Source organism: Rhipicephalus microplus, chromosome X (genome assembly GCF_043290135.1).
Source record: "Rhipicephalus microplus isolate Deutch F79 chromosome X, USDA_Rmic, whole genome shotgun sequence".
Taxonomy (NCBI): Eukaryota; Metazoa; Arthropoda; class Arachnida; order Ixodida; family Ixodidae; genus Rhipicephalus; species Rhipicephalus microplus.
This window is the reverse complement of record NC_134710.1, coordinates 64,851,030-64,864,655: the sequence shown is the minus strand read 5'-3', so window position 1 is coordinate 64,864,655 and position 13,626 is coordinate 64,851,030. Positions and strand designations below refer to the sequence as shown.

At 44.1% G+C, this 13,626-nt stretch overlaps 1 protein-coding gene across 1 annotated transcript in view; it reads right to left on the bottom strand.

The window, feature by feature from the left end:
- Positions 1-312: 312 nt before the first annotated feature.
- The window catches only part of LOC119176132 (PSME3-interacting protein), a 36,774-nt gene continuing 23,460 nt past the window's right edge, over positions 313-13,626 (bottom strand). Inside the window, exon 5 of the mRNA XM_037427272.2 lies at positions 313-4,383. Within this exon, the coding sequence (XP_037283169.1) occupies positions 4,160-4,383 (224 nt within the window). The 3' untranslated portion in view covers positions 313-4,159. The remainder of the gene's footprint in view (positions 4,384-13,626) is intronic.

Below are 13,626 nucleotides of genomic sequence, written 5' to 3'. Positions count from 1 at the left end.
CCGGGATCGAATCCGTGACCATCGGACTAGCAGCTGAGCACCGTAACCGCTACACCACCATGAAAGAGTCCCATATAAGTTGAGGCAGCTTATGGTTACAGCGCCAAAACATCTGTTGAGTCTGTATAGCATGGAAACATGCATTAGCAGGGTCCTGAGCACATGGGTAGACAATACGATGCAGATAAACAAATCATGAAAGTGGGCTTTTGCCCTTACTATTGACTGGCACTTTTTCATGAGCCACTGAGACACAGTAGAGATTTTTCTTTCTTTTTTCGAGATGTTCACATATTTCTGTTGATTCCAGCATTTTCAAGGTTGAACCAGCTTTATTGAAAGCTTGCAATGAGAACTTGACACTCACAAATGGTGCTTCACTTGCACATCCCCCGAGCATAATTGTACAGGCAATTTTACAGAACAGACTGTCAGCAATTTACACAATGTTGACAAAAGAATGACACACTATAAGTACACACATAAAAATGTTTGCAACTTGTAAGAATTCTAACATTGTGCCACAACTAAAACATGAACGAAAGAAAAAAAAGCTTCTAGTAGCCCTAGCAGAATAGACAAGGCTACTCAGTACAGTTAAAACACAAACAAGTTATATTCATTCCAATGCCCCTTATCTGTTCCCAAACAGCTCTCCTTTTCTCTTCAACATCTACCCACAACTTACTGATGTACCCCTCCCCCTTATTTAAAGCACTCGGCACATCTTGTGACAAAAAAGTATCATGCTTGAACCCATAGTTTCTCACAATAATACCAAGAGGGTAATCTGGTGCCACCACCTACGAGTTTCCCAATAGGGGCTGTGCCCTCTAGGGAATGACTATCTACATATATGTCTTAAAGGCTTTTGTTGACTGGTGCTGAAGGAGCTGGCTCGGCCTCAGACGTGGATACTACATGAAAAAGGCTTCTCTAAAACAAAACCATCCTAAACGAATCTTATTCATTTGTATTAGGACGCAAAATAAAAGTTCCTAAAATAAAAGTTTCCACCTGCAGGACATAAAAAAATGGTAAAAGAATAGACGAAAAACTGCCTGAGTGAACACTGACCTTGTCACCTGCTTTCCACAAGAGGACGCTGGTTTTCACGTTTCATAAAATTGTACAATGTAGAAGTTTTAAATGCTAAATAAAATTCCTTTGTCTGTAGTACTAAAAAAAAAACAAACAAACTAGCAGTTGTTCCATGTACGAGTACAACTGATGAGTGAAGCTCCTGAAACGGGGTGTTGAACCAGAAGGAGTTGACTCGGCGAACGAAAGCTTTATTTAGCGCAAGGGCTAACTGAACACAAGCCTGCGATCACAGCAAGTTTTCTTCCTTTTCTATACTCGAGCTCCATGCTTACTTCCCTCGTTACACTCCCTAGAAATGGGACGCAAACGACTATGCGCCTGAACTTGCTGCTGGCTTTCATGAAAGTGGTATGGTGGGGACAGCGTCTGCTGTGCTTGGTGGCAGGAACAATTGAGCAGGTGAGTGCACAAAGCGCGCTGTGCAGCACGAGCTATCTGTTTCTGCGCCTACGCTCCCATCTGTTGTTTTGCTAGGCGTGCTTGCCCGATGCAGGGAGCTTCAACAGCGATGGTGAGGGGAAGGCCTAAAGAGCTTTGCTCTTAATCAATAGCTTAATATGTGCTACTGCAGCACTAAATTAACCATTGCGAGCCAGACACGCCTTCACGGTATCCGGGCTCTTCATGAACGATAACAATACGAAGCTGACACATTCCAGCATTGCCATGCATACAATAAAGTCACAGCACCAGTTTTCCTTCTAAGCAATTGTATAAGAGCCTGTATGCAACCCCATTTTAAGCAACAAGACAGAATTATCAAAGATGCATTGCTAACACATCACGTGTGCACGAACCCACCACATTTTAGGGGCCCTGCAACAACTTAAAGTAATCATTTTAATGAGGTCACAGTAGGAATTCACTGCTTAACAAATTTGTAACAAAAATTTTCGTATTTCTCAAGAGTAAGCAGAGCTATAGATTTGTTGCAGGCTCCGAGCATTCCCTCTCTTTAGTCAAGACCATAGGTCTCAAACTCACCTCAGCGAGCAAGCCACATTAGTGCAATTTACACCTACAAAGGTCGGGACAAAAAATAAAGTAAAAGCAGGAGGGGCGGCAGGAGTGGAGAGAAAGCTTTTCCCATATCTCATATACGGGTCATTACTGAACGAGATTTGGTGTGCAAGATTTCCCCATCATGTCGATACTGATCACAAAAATGACTAAAATCTCGACGCTGATTCTGAAATATAGTATTTGTTGAACGGTTAGCTTTCAACACATGGAACTACATGTGGTGCCTCACGAAAACAATGTTTCATACCAATCATGCCTGTGTAGGTGACAAACATACTGATCAATATTTTTGTTAATGCGGGATGAAGACAGTCATGCATGCGCCACAGGCCGCAAGTGAGAGGTTGCGGCCTGCATATTTGAAACCCCTGGTCTACAATCGTACTTAAAACTACATGAGCCATGGCATGACTTTGACCATTCTTTTGCATTTTTTTCAAACATCCTTATATTTTTCCCGGATGGACAGGTGCCATGTGTCAAAAACGCACCAGGTCGTGGGGGCTACAGTTTTTATGCAGCATAAGAAGTGCAAATGTTGTGTTGAAGACTGGCTGAGCCCCTTGAGAACATTGAGCTGACTGGCTTTGCCCTGCATCGGCTCGGCCATCCAATAGTAGTCAAATACAGATAGCATATTTTCAAAAGATTTGAACCGGCTAAGCACCAAGCGATGACAGCCAAGGAAGGAAGGAAAATAGCAGGAAAAGAACGGCAGGGAGGCTAACCAGCCTATAGGCAGCCGGTTTGCTACCCTGCACATAAGAGGGGGATGGGGAGATGAAAGATAAAGAGAGAGGGAAGAGAAATAAACACCGCACATTAGGCAGCACAGCCAAGGCGTCTAGCTTGTCAAGCATGTGGGCAAACATAAGCGTGTGCTGAAAAACGTACAGGTGGTTTCGCGAACTAGAATATGCACGGGTAAGTACTGTCATTGCAGGCTCAATATGATGTAAGGGACCAATCACTGCATGCAGTGCTTGAAATAAGACAGGTGAAGTATGCTAAGTTCTGCTTCACATGGACTTAGGAGAACACAAAACAATAATCAGATGACGATAGGTTAAGACTGGAAGGTACGAAGATGAAATGCATTTTTTTCATATCTGAGGATAAAGATATTCATGTAATTTTTTTCATTACTGAAGTAAAAACAAATTAACTATTATTGGGGAAGGTGTCGCAATCATGAAGTCAGCCAATGGCCGTGTCCCTGCCACCAACCACAATCAGTTCCAACAGTTTCATAGTGAGCTAGAGAATCAAGCGATTTCTGGCCATATTTAAAACAACACATAAATTTCCTGCGGCGTCTAGTGCTACGTTATTTGGCATATATCTTCACAGGAGCCTTGACTACTGATTGGCAGCATTTTCTAACTATGCTCAGGAAGTGTTGCAGGGCCCCTTTCACATTCAAGTTATTTGGACATAAACCTCATGCACTTTTCATACTGTAAGGGCTAAAACAATCAATGCCAACATGTGCTACGAGTGGCAAATGTTCTACGATTGGCCTACCATCATGCAGTCTTTGCATAAGTTCTTACCATGCACAGGGAGCTTCAGACAGCTTCCAAGCATTAGAGAATAGAACAGGCAATAACCATTGTCACAAGCAATGCCCCTCTTAGCTAACAGGACTACGGCAGATTTAAAACAAAAAAAGAGAGAAGTCTCAATTGTAAATGCTATTAGTTGTAGTGATGAAACTGCCTTTTTTGGTGTTTTCACAATAAACTAGCAGGTCTGAGAAAAGCATTTCTGATGTTCATGCTGCACCTTTGACTCTAACCACCTTGGAACAAGTTTTTTAGACCCAACATGGCAATGCTTTCCTAAGCTCTCTTTCTGGGCTGTGTTTCAAGACGTCAGTTCAATAAACAATAACCATATCGTCCACATACCAGGTGTCAGTGCATCTGTAAATGCACATCTGACACTATAGACTGTACATGCCACACTGTGTCCTACACTTCAGTTCACTACTGACGTATGCAGCAGCACAGCTGAATAAAACAAGCAAGGCCTAATTAGGCTTCGGAGAACGCTCGGCCTGATGCATAGGTGCCTGACGTCTTCGTCCCACAAGGTCTAGCTCCAAGTCTGCTTCATCACTGAATGAAGAGTTTTCTGAATCACTGCTGTCTGTGTATACACCGAGGCCGGGGAGGACACCAAGACAACGGAGTGCGGTCACTGGGGCTTGCACTCCTACATGTTCCTTGGGTGACAGGCTCCTTTCTTCATTACCTGTATGAATGCATGAAAGAATGGACCAGCTGGAATTGAGAAACGCTGCGTGACTTTGGAGCACAACAAAACTGAGACAGTAGGAATAATATGAGTAGCCACAACTTTTACTTTCTGTGTTTATGGTTTCAAAACAGAAATTTTGTGGCCAAAGTAGCACGTAATACCCAAATCCTATTGTATAGTACTGTCAATTACCACTGAAATGCCATGAAGAGCATGCATAAAGTGTCACTTAAAAATGCATTGGGCCGGTTGGTGAATATAAAAGGCATAGACAACTCTTCAGAACATCACTCAACATAGCCCTGACAGTGGAAAGACGGTCTTGTTGCTGAAAAGAAGGCTACTGTTGTCATTTATTGAGGAATTTACAGTTTTGATTAAATATGAAAAATGGTGTTTTGCACTTCACAAGGCAAATACGAGAAATAAGCCTTCCCACCTGAAAGTAGGCGGCATCTGGGCCTTTGTTTAATATCAAACTGAAGCCCCGTCGCAGTGGTCTAGTGGCTAAGGTACTCGGCTGCTGACCCGCAGGTCGCGGGATCAAGTCCCGGCTGCGGCGGCTGCATTTTCGATGAAGGCGAAAATGCTGTAGGCCTGTGTGCTCAGATTTCGGCACATGTAAAAGAACCCCAGGTGGTCGAAATTTCTGGAGCCCTCCACTACGGCGTCTTTCATAATCATATGGTGGTTTTCGGATGTTAACCACTACATATCAATCAAAATAATATCAAACTGAAATACACTTTTTCGTATATGCATTTCTCTACAACTTACAATGCACAACTAAGCCTTCATTTGTTTTTCTGGGTGTAACAATAAATTAAGATATAAATTATATGAATACCCCCATTGTTTCTGTGGCTCCCTTCATACACATAGCTTTATATATTCTTGTTCAGAACTGATAATTAAAATTAATTTAACAACCCATTTGTATTACAGAGGCCCTGCAACATTTTTTCAGCAAGGTCAAAAAATGCCGCTGATCAGTAGTCTAGGCTCTTGAGACCATGTGAGCCAAATATTATAGCGCAGCATGTGGCATGGAATTTACAGATAATTCTCAAAGTCAGCTAAAAGTCGTTCCCTCTTCTTTCTAGAAGTGATACCACAAACCCAAATGACTGCGCCAGATACCCGAATCCACGGCCATTGTCCGATTCGAGCATTGTGCGCTGTATAGCGAGGCTACTGTGGAATGGCGCCACGTGTCTACACGTGTGCTCACAATCACAGAGAAAGTAAGCCACATGTTCGAAGAAAAAGAAAGAAGTGCTTGAGGTCAGAAACCATGCGTGACGTAACTTCTTTTCCTCATGCCACCCCTCCCTGCTTGTGCTTGTCGGGACAACTGATTATTGATACATGGGGTTTAACGTCCCAAAACCACCATATGATTATGAGAGATGCCGTAGTGGAGGGCTCCGGAAATTTTGACCACCTGGGGTTCTTTAACGTGCACCCAAATCTGAGCACACGGGCTTACAACATTTACGCCTTCATCGGAAATGCAGCCACCGCAGCCAGCTTGTCGGGACAAGACAAGAGAGAAAACAACTACAGCACGTGACAAATCTCTGCTCCTACTTGACGAATTCTGAAACTTTCTTTTTTTTCTTTTGATGATCGATTCACGAGGCAACATAACCTTCAATGAAGCCATTCGATGGTTACTTGGTTAGGTGTTGCAAGGCACCTTTAATGTTTACATGAAGTTTTCAGATTTGCTTGGATGATTAAAGCACGGATGCACAATTCTGCATTTCTACTGAGTACTTAACGTGCATTAGCACAATCTAGTATAATAAAAATCCATGAGCAAAGACAATTCAGTTCTGTACAGCAACTCTGCAGTAGTAAAAAAAAACGTATAGTTGTTCCCAGATGGGAGTCGCATAAACATGTGCGCCTACTTGTTAAATGGTCATATAAAACTCAAGCAGCAAGCTCCATTTTCCAGCTAAAACTAAATTACAGCTCTGAAATGTTTTGCATATAGTTAACACTAGCACTGGCACTAAAACAACATGAGAAAAATTGCAAGTAAACTTGCAAAAGATCTTGGCAAAACAGTAAAATGAATGATGCACCGATATAAACAGAAAGATAGTTTCTCCCTACAAACAATAGCAGTCAAGATGAGGGAGAATAAGTTTCAAAGCAAGAAAAAAAAAGAAAAAAAGAAAAAGTCAGCTTCAAATATCTTTTCTGAAACAATGCGAAAAAAATAACGAATAGTGGAAACAACTTAAAAGAACTGCCAGTATCTTGATATTTTCTAAAATTTAACGGGTACCTATTGCTTGATTGATTGATATGTGGGGTTTAACGTCCCAAAACCACCATATGATTATGAGAGACGCGGTAGTGGAGGGCTCCGGAAATTTCGACCACCTGGGGTTCTTTAACGTGCACCCAAATCTGAGCACACGGGCCTACAACATTTCCGCCTCCATCGGAAATGCAGCCGCCGCAGCTGGGATTCGAACCCGCGACCTGCGGGTCAGTAGCCGAGTACCTTAGCCACTAGACCACCGCGGCGGGGCGACGGGTACCTATTGCTGCATTTTTGCCACGATTTCAAAAACGATTGAAACACACCAAGACAGCTAAATGAAAAATAACAGTCTTTCATTTCTAAGGCCAAACACAGCTACCTGTGAAGTGCCCCCCCCCCGCCCTCACACTTATACAGCACACAGCAGATTCTAATTAAACAGAACCTGAAAGTAAAATATGTAAATATGTTCACAGGAGCTCTGTTTACTGAGAAAGTATTGAGTGAGTGTGTGTGTGTGCATGGGTTATAACACATCGGAAGCGCTGTCAACAGTGATACATATATTTATTTCCCAACAATTTCGGGAGGGGTCCCCCCTTCCCGAAACCGTTAAAAATAAATGTATGTAGAAAAGGCACGAGAGGCGACGTGATCGGCAGAGAGAAGATGAGAAAGAAGGTGGTTTGGAACGGCAAAAGGCATGAACGTGCGGTGGTCGCGGCAAGGCATTCGCTGCAAGTCTGTCAGCAGAGCTTCTGGTAAAGTGCTCCAGTCTTCGCAGCAATGCACTGTAACCTGAGGGGCGTGACCAGGAAGGCGACCAGCTCAGCTCAGCGAGACATTGGTCCTGGAGCGGCGCAGAGGTTTGACGACTATGCTCCGTGGGCCACGCATCTGAGGACGAGCGACGCAGCCACGGCGTGCACCTGACGCAACGGCTACCGGATACTACAGGAACCTGACCAGAGCCTTGATGATGCATTGGACGGTTGTGCTCCGGCGAAGCTTCGTTCTTCAGAGACACAACAGAACTTTCACCGAGAAACGTAGCCACTATGTCAGGGTCCGCAAGCCGTGCTGAAACTGTAAATACCTTTCGCATGTTTTGGGGACATAGTATGAGCTAGGGACCTTTGTTTACACTGTTGCGTTTTCACCACTTGTTCTGTACATAGGTTATTTTTTGTCGCATAAATAACTTTTCGTCATCCGAAGTGTTCCCTGTACCAGTTACCATCTAGAGACCATGACAAAATATTGGCGAGCCTGCCAAGATTAATTATCCTTTTTAATTGGTCTTGTACGTAACAGAAACATGGATTACGAAAAATTGTTGAGAATCGCGACAGCATTGGGGCTCAGCCAACAGGAGTTGCTTATGCTGTTCAAGCGCGCGAAAAAGGAAGCTTGCGAGGTGGGTGCAGTTAAGAAGGAGGTACTTCTCTTAAAGTGCACTTAGCAGGTGCGTCTTGCACGAGAGACGATGACACTAGCTCATCCATTTCTGTTGAACAAATTTCTAGAACAAAGGGCATTTGCCTGCGCAAGCTAATGGCTTCGTTTAATGATAACAGGGATGATTTAAACGCTTATCTGTACACCATTTTGAATGGATCGCTGTGGGTCAAGGATGGCAGAGAAGCGAGTGAGCAATAGCACTGAGTCTATGTTCAGTAAGCGAAGCCATTGGGAGAAGCCATCGGATGTTCGGGAGAATGTCTGCATTCGATTCTATGGACCACTACAAAGTCGAGAAAGCTCTGCTTCAACGATTCAGGTTAACAGCTGAAGGATTCACAGAAAGATTTCAAAAATGTAAACGCGAAGATGCACAGACGGGTAAACACTTTGTAGATTGACAAATTATTTTGAGAGACGGATGGAAATGTCCAACACAGAGAAGACTTATGACGGTGTCTGAGATAGAATGTAATCGAGCAATTCTCGATGTGTTGTAGTCCAGACCTCAGTGTTTTCTTTAAAGAATGAACATTGAAACGGCTTGAGGACTATGCTGAGTTGATGATGATGATGAGTGGTTTTTAATGATGCAAGGGCCAGATGATGGCCAAAAAGCGCCATTTCAATAGACTAGAGATATGAACAATGATATGATGCATGGCTGTAAAGGGGCCTTAAAATTCCTCGCACTAACGCGCATAAAAACATGGAAGTAATAAAATCATGACAGTGGCGTGAGATATGTGCAGTGAAAGTGGATGGCAAAATGTCATGATAGTAAAGCCATGATGGAGATGTAGTCACCACAGCCACGACCACGGTACAGAGGTCGTGCTACGGATCACCTCGAAATATGGGGTGAAAGCTATGAACATCTTTTAAAAACGTGAAAAGTGAGTGCAGTTTAAAAAGTGGATCCCTACCGATGAGCATCCCAGGGTGTAGTGGGAGCTGCTGTCGGTAGGGCAGTAAAAAGTGCTTTTTTCTGAGAGCATCTAGCTCATTGCACTGGACGAGGATGTGGAGAAAGGGTTCTCCACATCTCTCACAATATGGTGGATTGCCTGTAGATAGAAGATATGAATGTGAGTGTGTATGTTCTGTTCTAATCCTTGTTAGTGTTACTTCTGTTTGTGATTCTGATAGTGTTGGCCAATTACCTAGTTGCGGCTTAATAGCATGGAGTTTATTGTCTGTGTGTCTATCCCACTAGGTCTGCCAATACCCCCTGAGCTTTCGTTTTAGGAAAGGTTTCAAGTCAAGTGCAGGGATTGGTATTGATGCATTGGAAGTAGTGTCGTTGGCAGAAGCAGCCATCTTGTCAGCCAAAACGTTGCCTTGTATCTCACGGTTCCCTGGCACCCAGCAGACAACGACATGCTGTTTTGATGTGTACAGTGTGCACAGGAGCGACTAAAGTGACACCAGCACGGTGTTCTTGTGTTTTTAGGGGTTTTCAGGGCTTTAACCACACTTAGGGAATCTGTGTATATTACCGCCATTTGTAATTTTATCTGTTTGGTGTGTTTTACGACTGCCAGTATTGCGTAAGCTTTTCCTGTGAAAATGGTTGCATCGGGATGAAGAACGCCGGCCTCAGAAAAGGATTGGCCAACCGCTGCATATGACACAGAAGTGTTGGACTTTGAGGCATCGGTAAAGAACTTGGGGCATAAGTATTTATTTTGTAGTTCTAGGAAGTATGTGTGTATGTGTGCGAGTGGTGCGTGCTTTGTGACTTCAACAAAAGAGACATCACAGTCTATAAGCTGCCACTGCCACGGTGGATGGCATATTTGCCGCAGGAGCCATCAAACTGTGTTCGAGAAGAGGCACATCTGTTTCTTCGGCCAGGCCCCTTACACGGAGCGAGTAGGGCTGCCTCAACGAAGGACGGTTCTTAAACAAGCCAGGGCAAGACAAATCATTAATTGTGAACTGAGAGGGGTGTTGCTTGTCTGCTTTTACCTTCAGAAAGTACACAGAAGACCGGTAACATCCCTGTAAATGCAGCGACCATTCATTCGAATCCACGTACAGGCTCTCCACGGGGCTAGTTCGAAAAGCACCTGTAGAGAGGCGAATGCCTAGATAGTGGACAGGGTCGAGAATCTTCAAGGCTGATGGTGTCGCAAATTGACAGATAATAGAACCGTAATCTAGGCGCGTGCGTACGAGGCTTTTATAAAATTCATCAGACATTTCCTGTCACTACCCCACGTAGTGCGCGACAACACTTTCAAAATATTCATTGTTTTTAAGCACCTGTCTTTTAAATACTTGATGTGTGGGATGAAGGTTAGTTTTGTGTCTAATATTAGTCCAAGAAACTTGTGCTCAGTCTTCACTGACAGAAGTTGACCATGCAGGTCAATGTCGGGGTCAGGATGGAGGCCCCTCTTTCGGCAGAACAAAAGACGCAAGCACACTTGTGTGCGTTCAGTATAAAATCATTCTCATCTGCCCATTGAGATACCTTGTTCAATGCTAGTTGAACCTGACATTGGCACATTGATATGTTGCACGATTTGAAACCAACCTGTACATCATCGACATATATGCAGTAAAAGATATTACGTGGGAGAGACAGGAGCAAGGAATTAATTTTAACTAAGAAAAGTGTGCAGCTCAATACACCTCCTTTTGGCACTCCTGTTTCTTGGACAAATATTCGAGATAAGACAATGCCAACTCGGACACGGAATGTACGGTTGGATAGGTAGCTTTCGATGATCGTCAGAATTCTACCCCGCACACTTAAATGTGACAGGTCTCGCAATATGCCAAAAGCGCCATGTAGTGTCATATGCCTTTTCCATATCGAGGAACACCGAAAGAAAAAACTGCTTATGAACAAAAGCGTCGCGAATTTGTGCCTTGATACGGACAAGGTGGTCAGTGGTGGATCGAGCCTCTCGAAACTCACACTGGTATGGGTCAAGTAGGCCATTAATTTCAAGGAAGTGCATCAGACACCTGTTAATCATTTTCTCAAAGACCTTGCAAAAGAAAGCTGGTTAACGCTATTGGGCTGTAGCTGCAAACTGAGGCCGGGTCCTTGACTTGTTTTAGAATTGGGATAACGATAGCTTCCTTGCAGGCTGAGGGAGCTCGCCGGAAGACCATATCGCATTATACAGGGAGAAGAGAGCTTCTTTGGGTTTCAGTGGGCAGGTGTTTCAACATTTCATAGGCCACACGGTCCGGGCCTGGGGTAGATTTATTGCAGCAGGTAAGTGAAGCTTGTAGTTCAGCCAAACCGAAAGGTTCATTGTATAGCTCGTGTTGTGTGGGTTTGCGCTCTAATCTCTGTTTTTCTATTCTGGTTTCGCATTGTTGGAACGCTTCACTATAGTGTGATGAGCTGGAGACCTGTTGGAAGTGCACACCGACAGTGTTCGCCTGGTCTTCCAAGCTTTCCCTTAGTGTGTTCACTAGAGGAAGTGTGTGTACTTGTCCTCCTGCTACCTTACTAACCATGTTCCAGACACTCGCCTCATCTGTGTATGAATTAATGCCTGATAAGAATTTATGCCAACTTTCTCTTCTCACCTGTTGGCGCACCCTCCTTCCTTGCGACTTAATCTTCTTAAAGTTTATACGATTCTCAGCTGTAGGCGAGTCTCTAAACAACTTCCATGCCTTATTTTATTCTTTGAGTGCATTACGGCACTCATTATTCCACCATGGGACTCGTTTGCCTGACGGTCCACATGTTTGTGGTATACATTTCATTGCAGCATCAATCAAAAAGGCTGTCAGGTGGCTCACAGCAGCTTCTATGCTAAACACCCCCATGTCAGTCAAGTTAAGAGAGGCATTTTTTGAAACTGTTCTTAATCCGCTTTATCGGTGAGCCATTTGGGAACCTGTAGAGTACATATATTTGATGTTGATGTGCTGAGAACTATAGGAAAACGGTCACTACCGTATGGATTATTGATGACTTCCCATTCAAATAGAAGAAGGAATGATGGAGATGTTATGCTGAGGTCTATTGACGAGTAGGTATTGGTAACAGTATTGTAATATGTTGGATTTTTGCAATTCAGGTAGCACACGCCAGAAGAAAAAAGGACTGTTCAATCAGGCGACCTCGTGCGCATTAAGCTATTATGCGCATTTAAAGTCCCCTAGGACAACATAGGGTTTTGGGAGTTGATCTATGAACGACTGGAATTCCTGTTTATCAAGTTGGTGATGCGGGGGTACATAAATAGAGCAAATTGTGACCATTTTGTTGAAGAGGACAGCTCTGAAGGCCACCACCTCATGGGGTGTCTGAAGCGGTAAATGTGCACAAGCTGTTCCTTGATCAACTATGATGGCAACACCACCATATGATGTGACAGCATCATCCCGATCTTTTCGAAAAATAGTGTAACTACGTAGGAAGTTTGTATGCTTGGATTTTAAGTGTGTTTCTTGCATACACAGCACTTTTGGTGTATGTTTGTGTAAAAGTTCTTGGATATCATCAAGGTTTCTCAGCAGTCCTCTGACGTTCCACAGTAGTATTTGTGTCATTTTATTGTTGTGCGGTGCTGAGTGTAGAAAAGTGTCAAGTTGCAAGGCCTTTTTGAGGCCCTGTAATTCGGGGCTTTTCTTTTTTGGCACGCTCCAAAGAGTTGCGCCTATCCTGTGGTGCTTGAGGCGCCAAAAGAGGGGTACTTGTATCAATCACCTCCTGCGAGGTGGCGGATGGTGCCTGATTAGCAGGCACGTTCACAGAAGTTTCGGACCTTACTGCGGGTGCAGTGGTCCGAGGTCCGGCAAACTCTGAAGCCTGCTGAACCTGTTTAGCAGGAGGCGGAGCAGCACAGGCTACTCCAGCCTTGGGTGCAGACGGCACGACCGCGGTCACACTATGTGTGACAATTGTGGGCCCAGAAAGATGTGATGCGGCGCCCTGGTGCGTCACATCTGCAAAGGAAGGAGAGTGCTTGTTGTGGAGAGAGAAGCGTTGGCGCGCTCCTTGAAAAGAGAGATGGAGTTTAACTTTAAGTTCAACAATTTGTTTTTCCTTTTTCCAAGAAGGGCACGATCGCGAGTAAGCAGGATGGTCTCCACTGCCGTTCGCACAGCGGGCTGCAGCAGTACAATCGTCCGATGGGTGTTCGTTGGAGCTACAGTTTGCGCAAGTAGCGCGTCCTCTGCAGCTTTGCCACCCATGCCGAAAACGCTGACACTTGAAACACCTACGAGGATTTGGTATGTAGGGTGTGACACGAAGCTTGCAGTAGCCGGTCTCAATTGAATCCGGTAAGTCACCGGTACCGAAGGTCATAATTATATGTTTTGTTGGTGTTTCTTTTTTGTTTCGTCGTATCGCTATTCTTTGGACTTTCACTACATTCTGGTCTTGCCAGCCTTCCAATAGTTCACTCTCTGATAATCCAAGAAGGTCCTCATCAGAAATGACACCGCAAACTGTGTTCAAGGATCTGTGGGGGTCTATGGAAACTGGGACATCCCCAAACGCTACTAGTTTA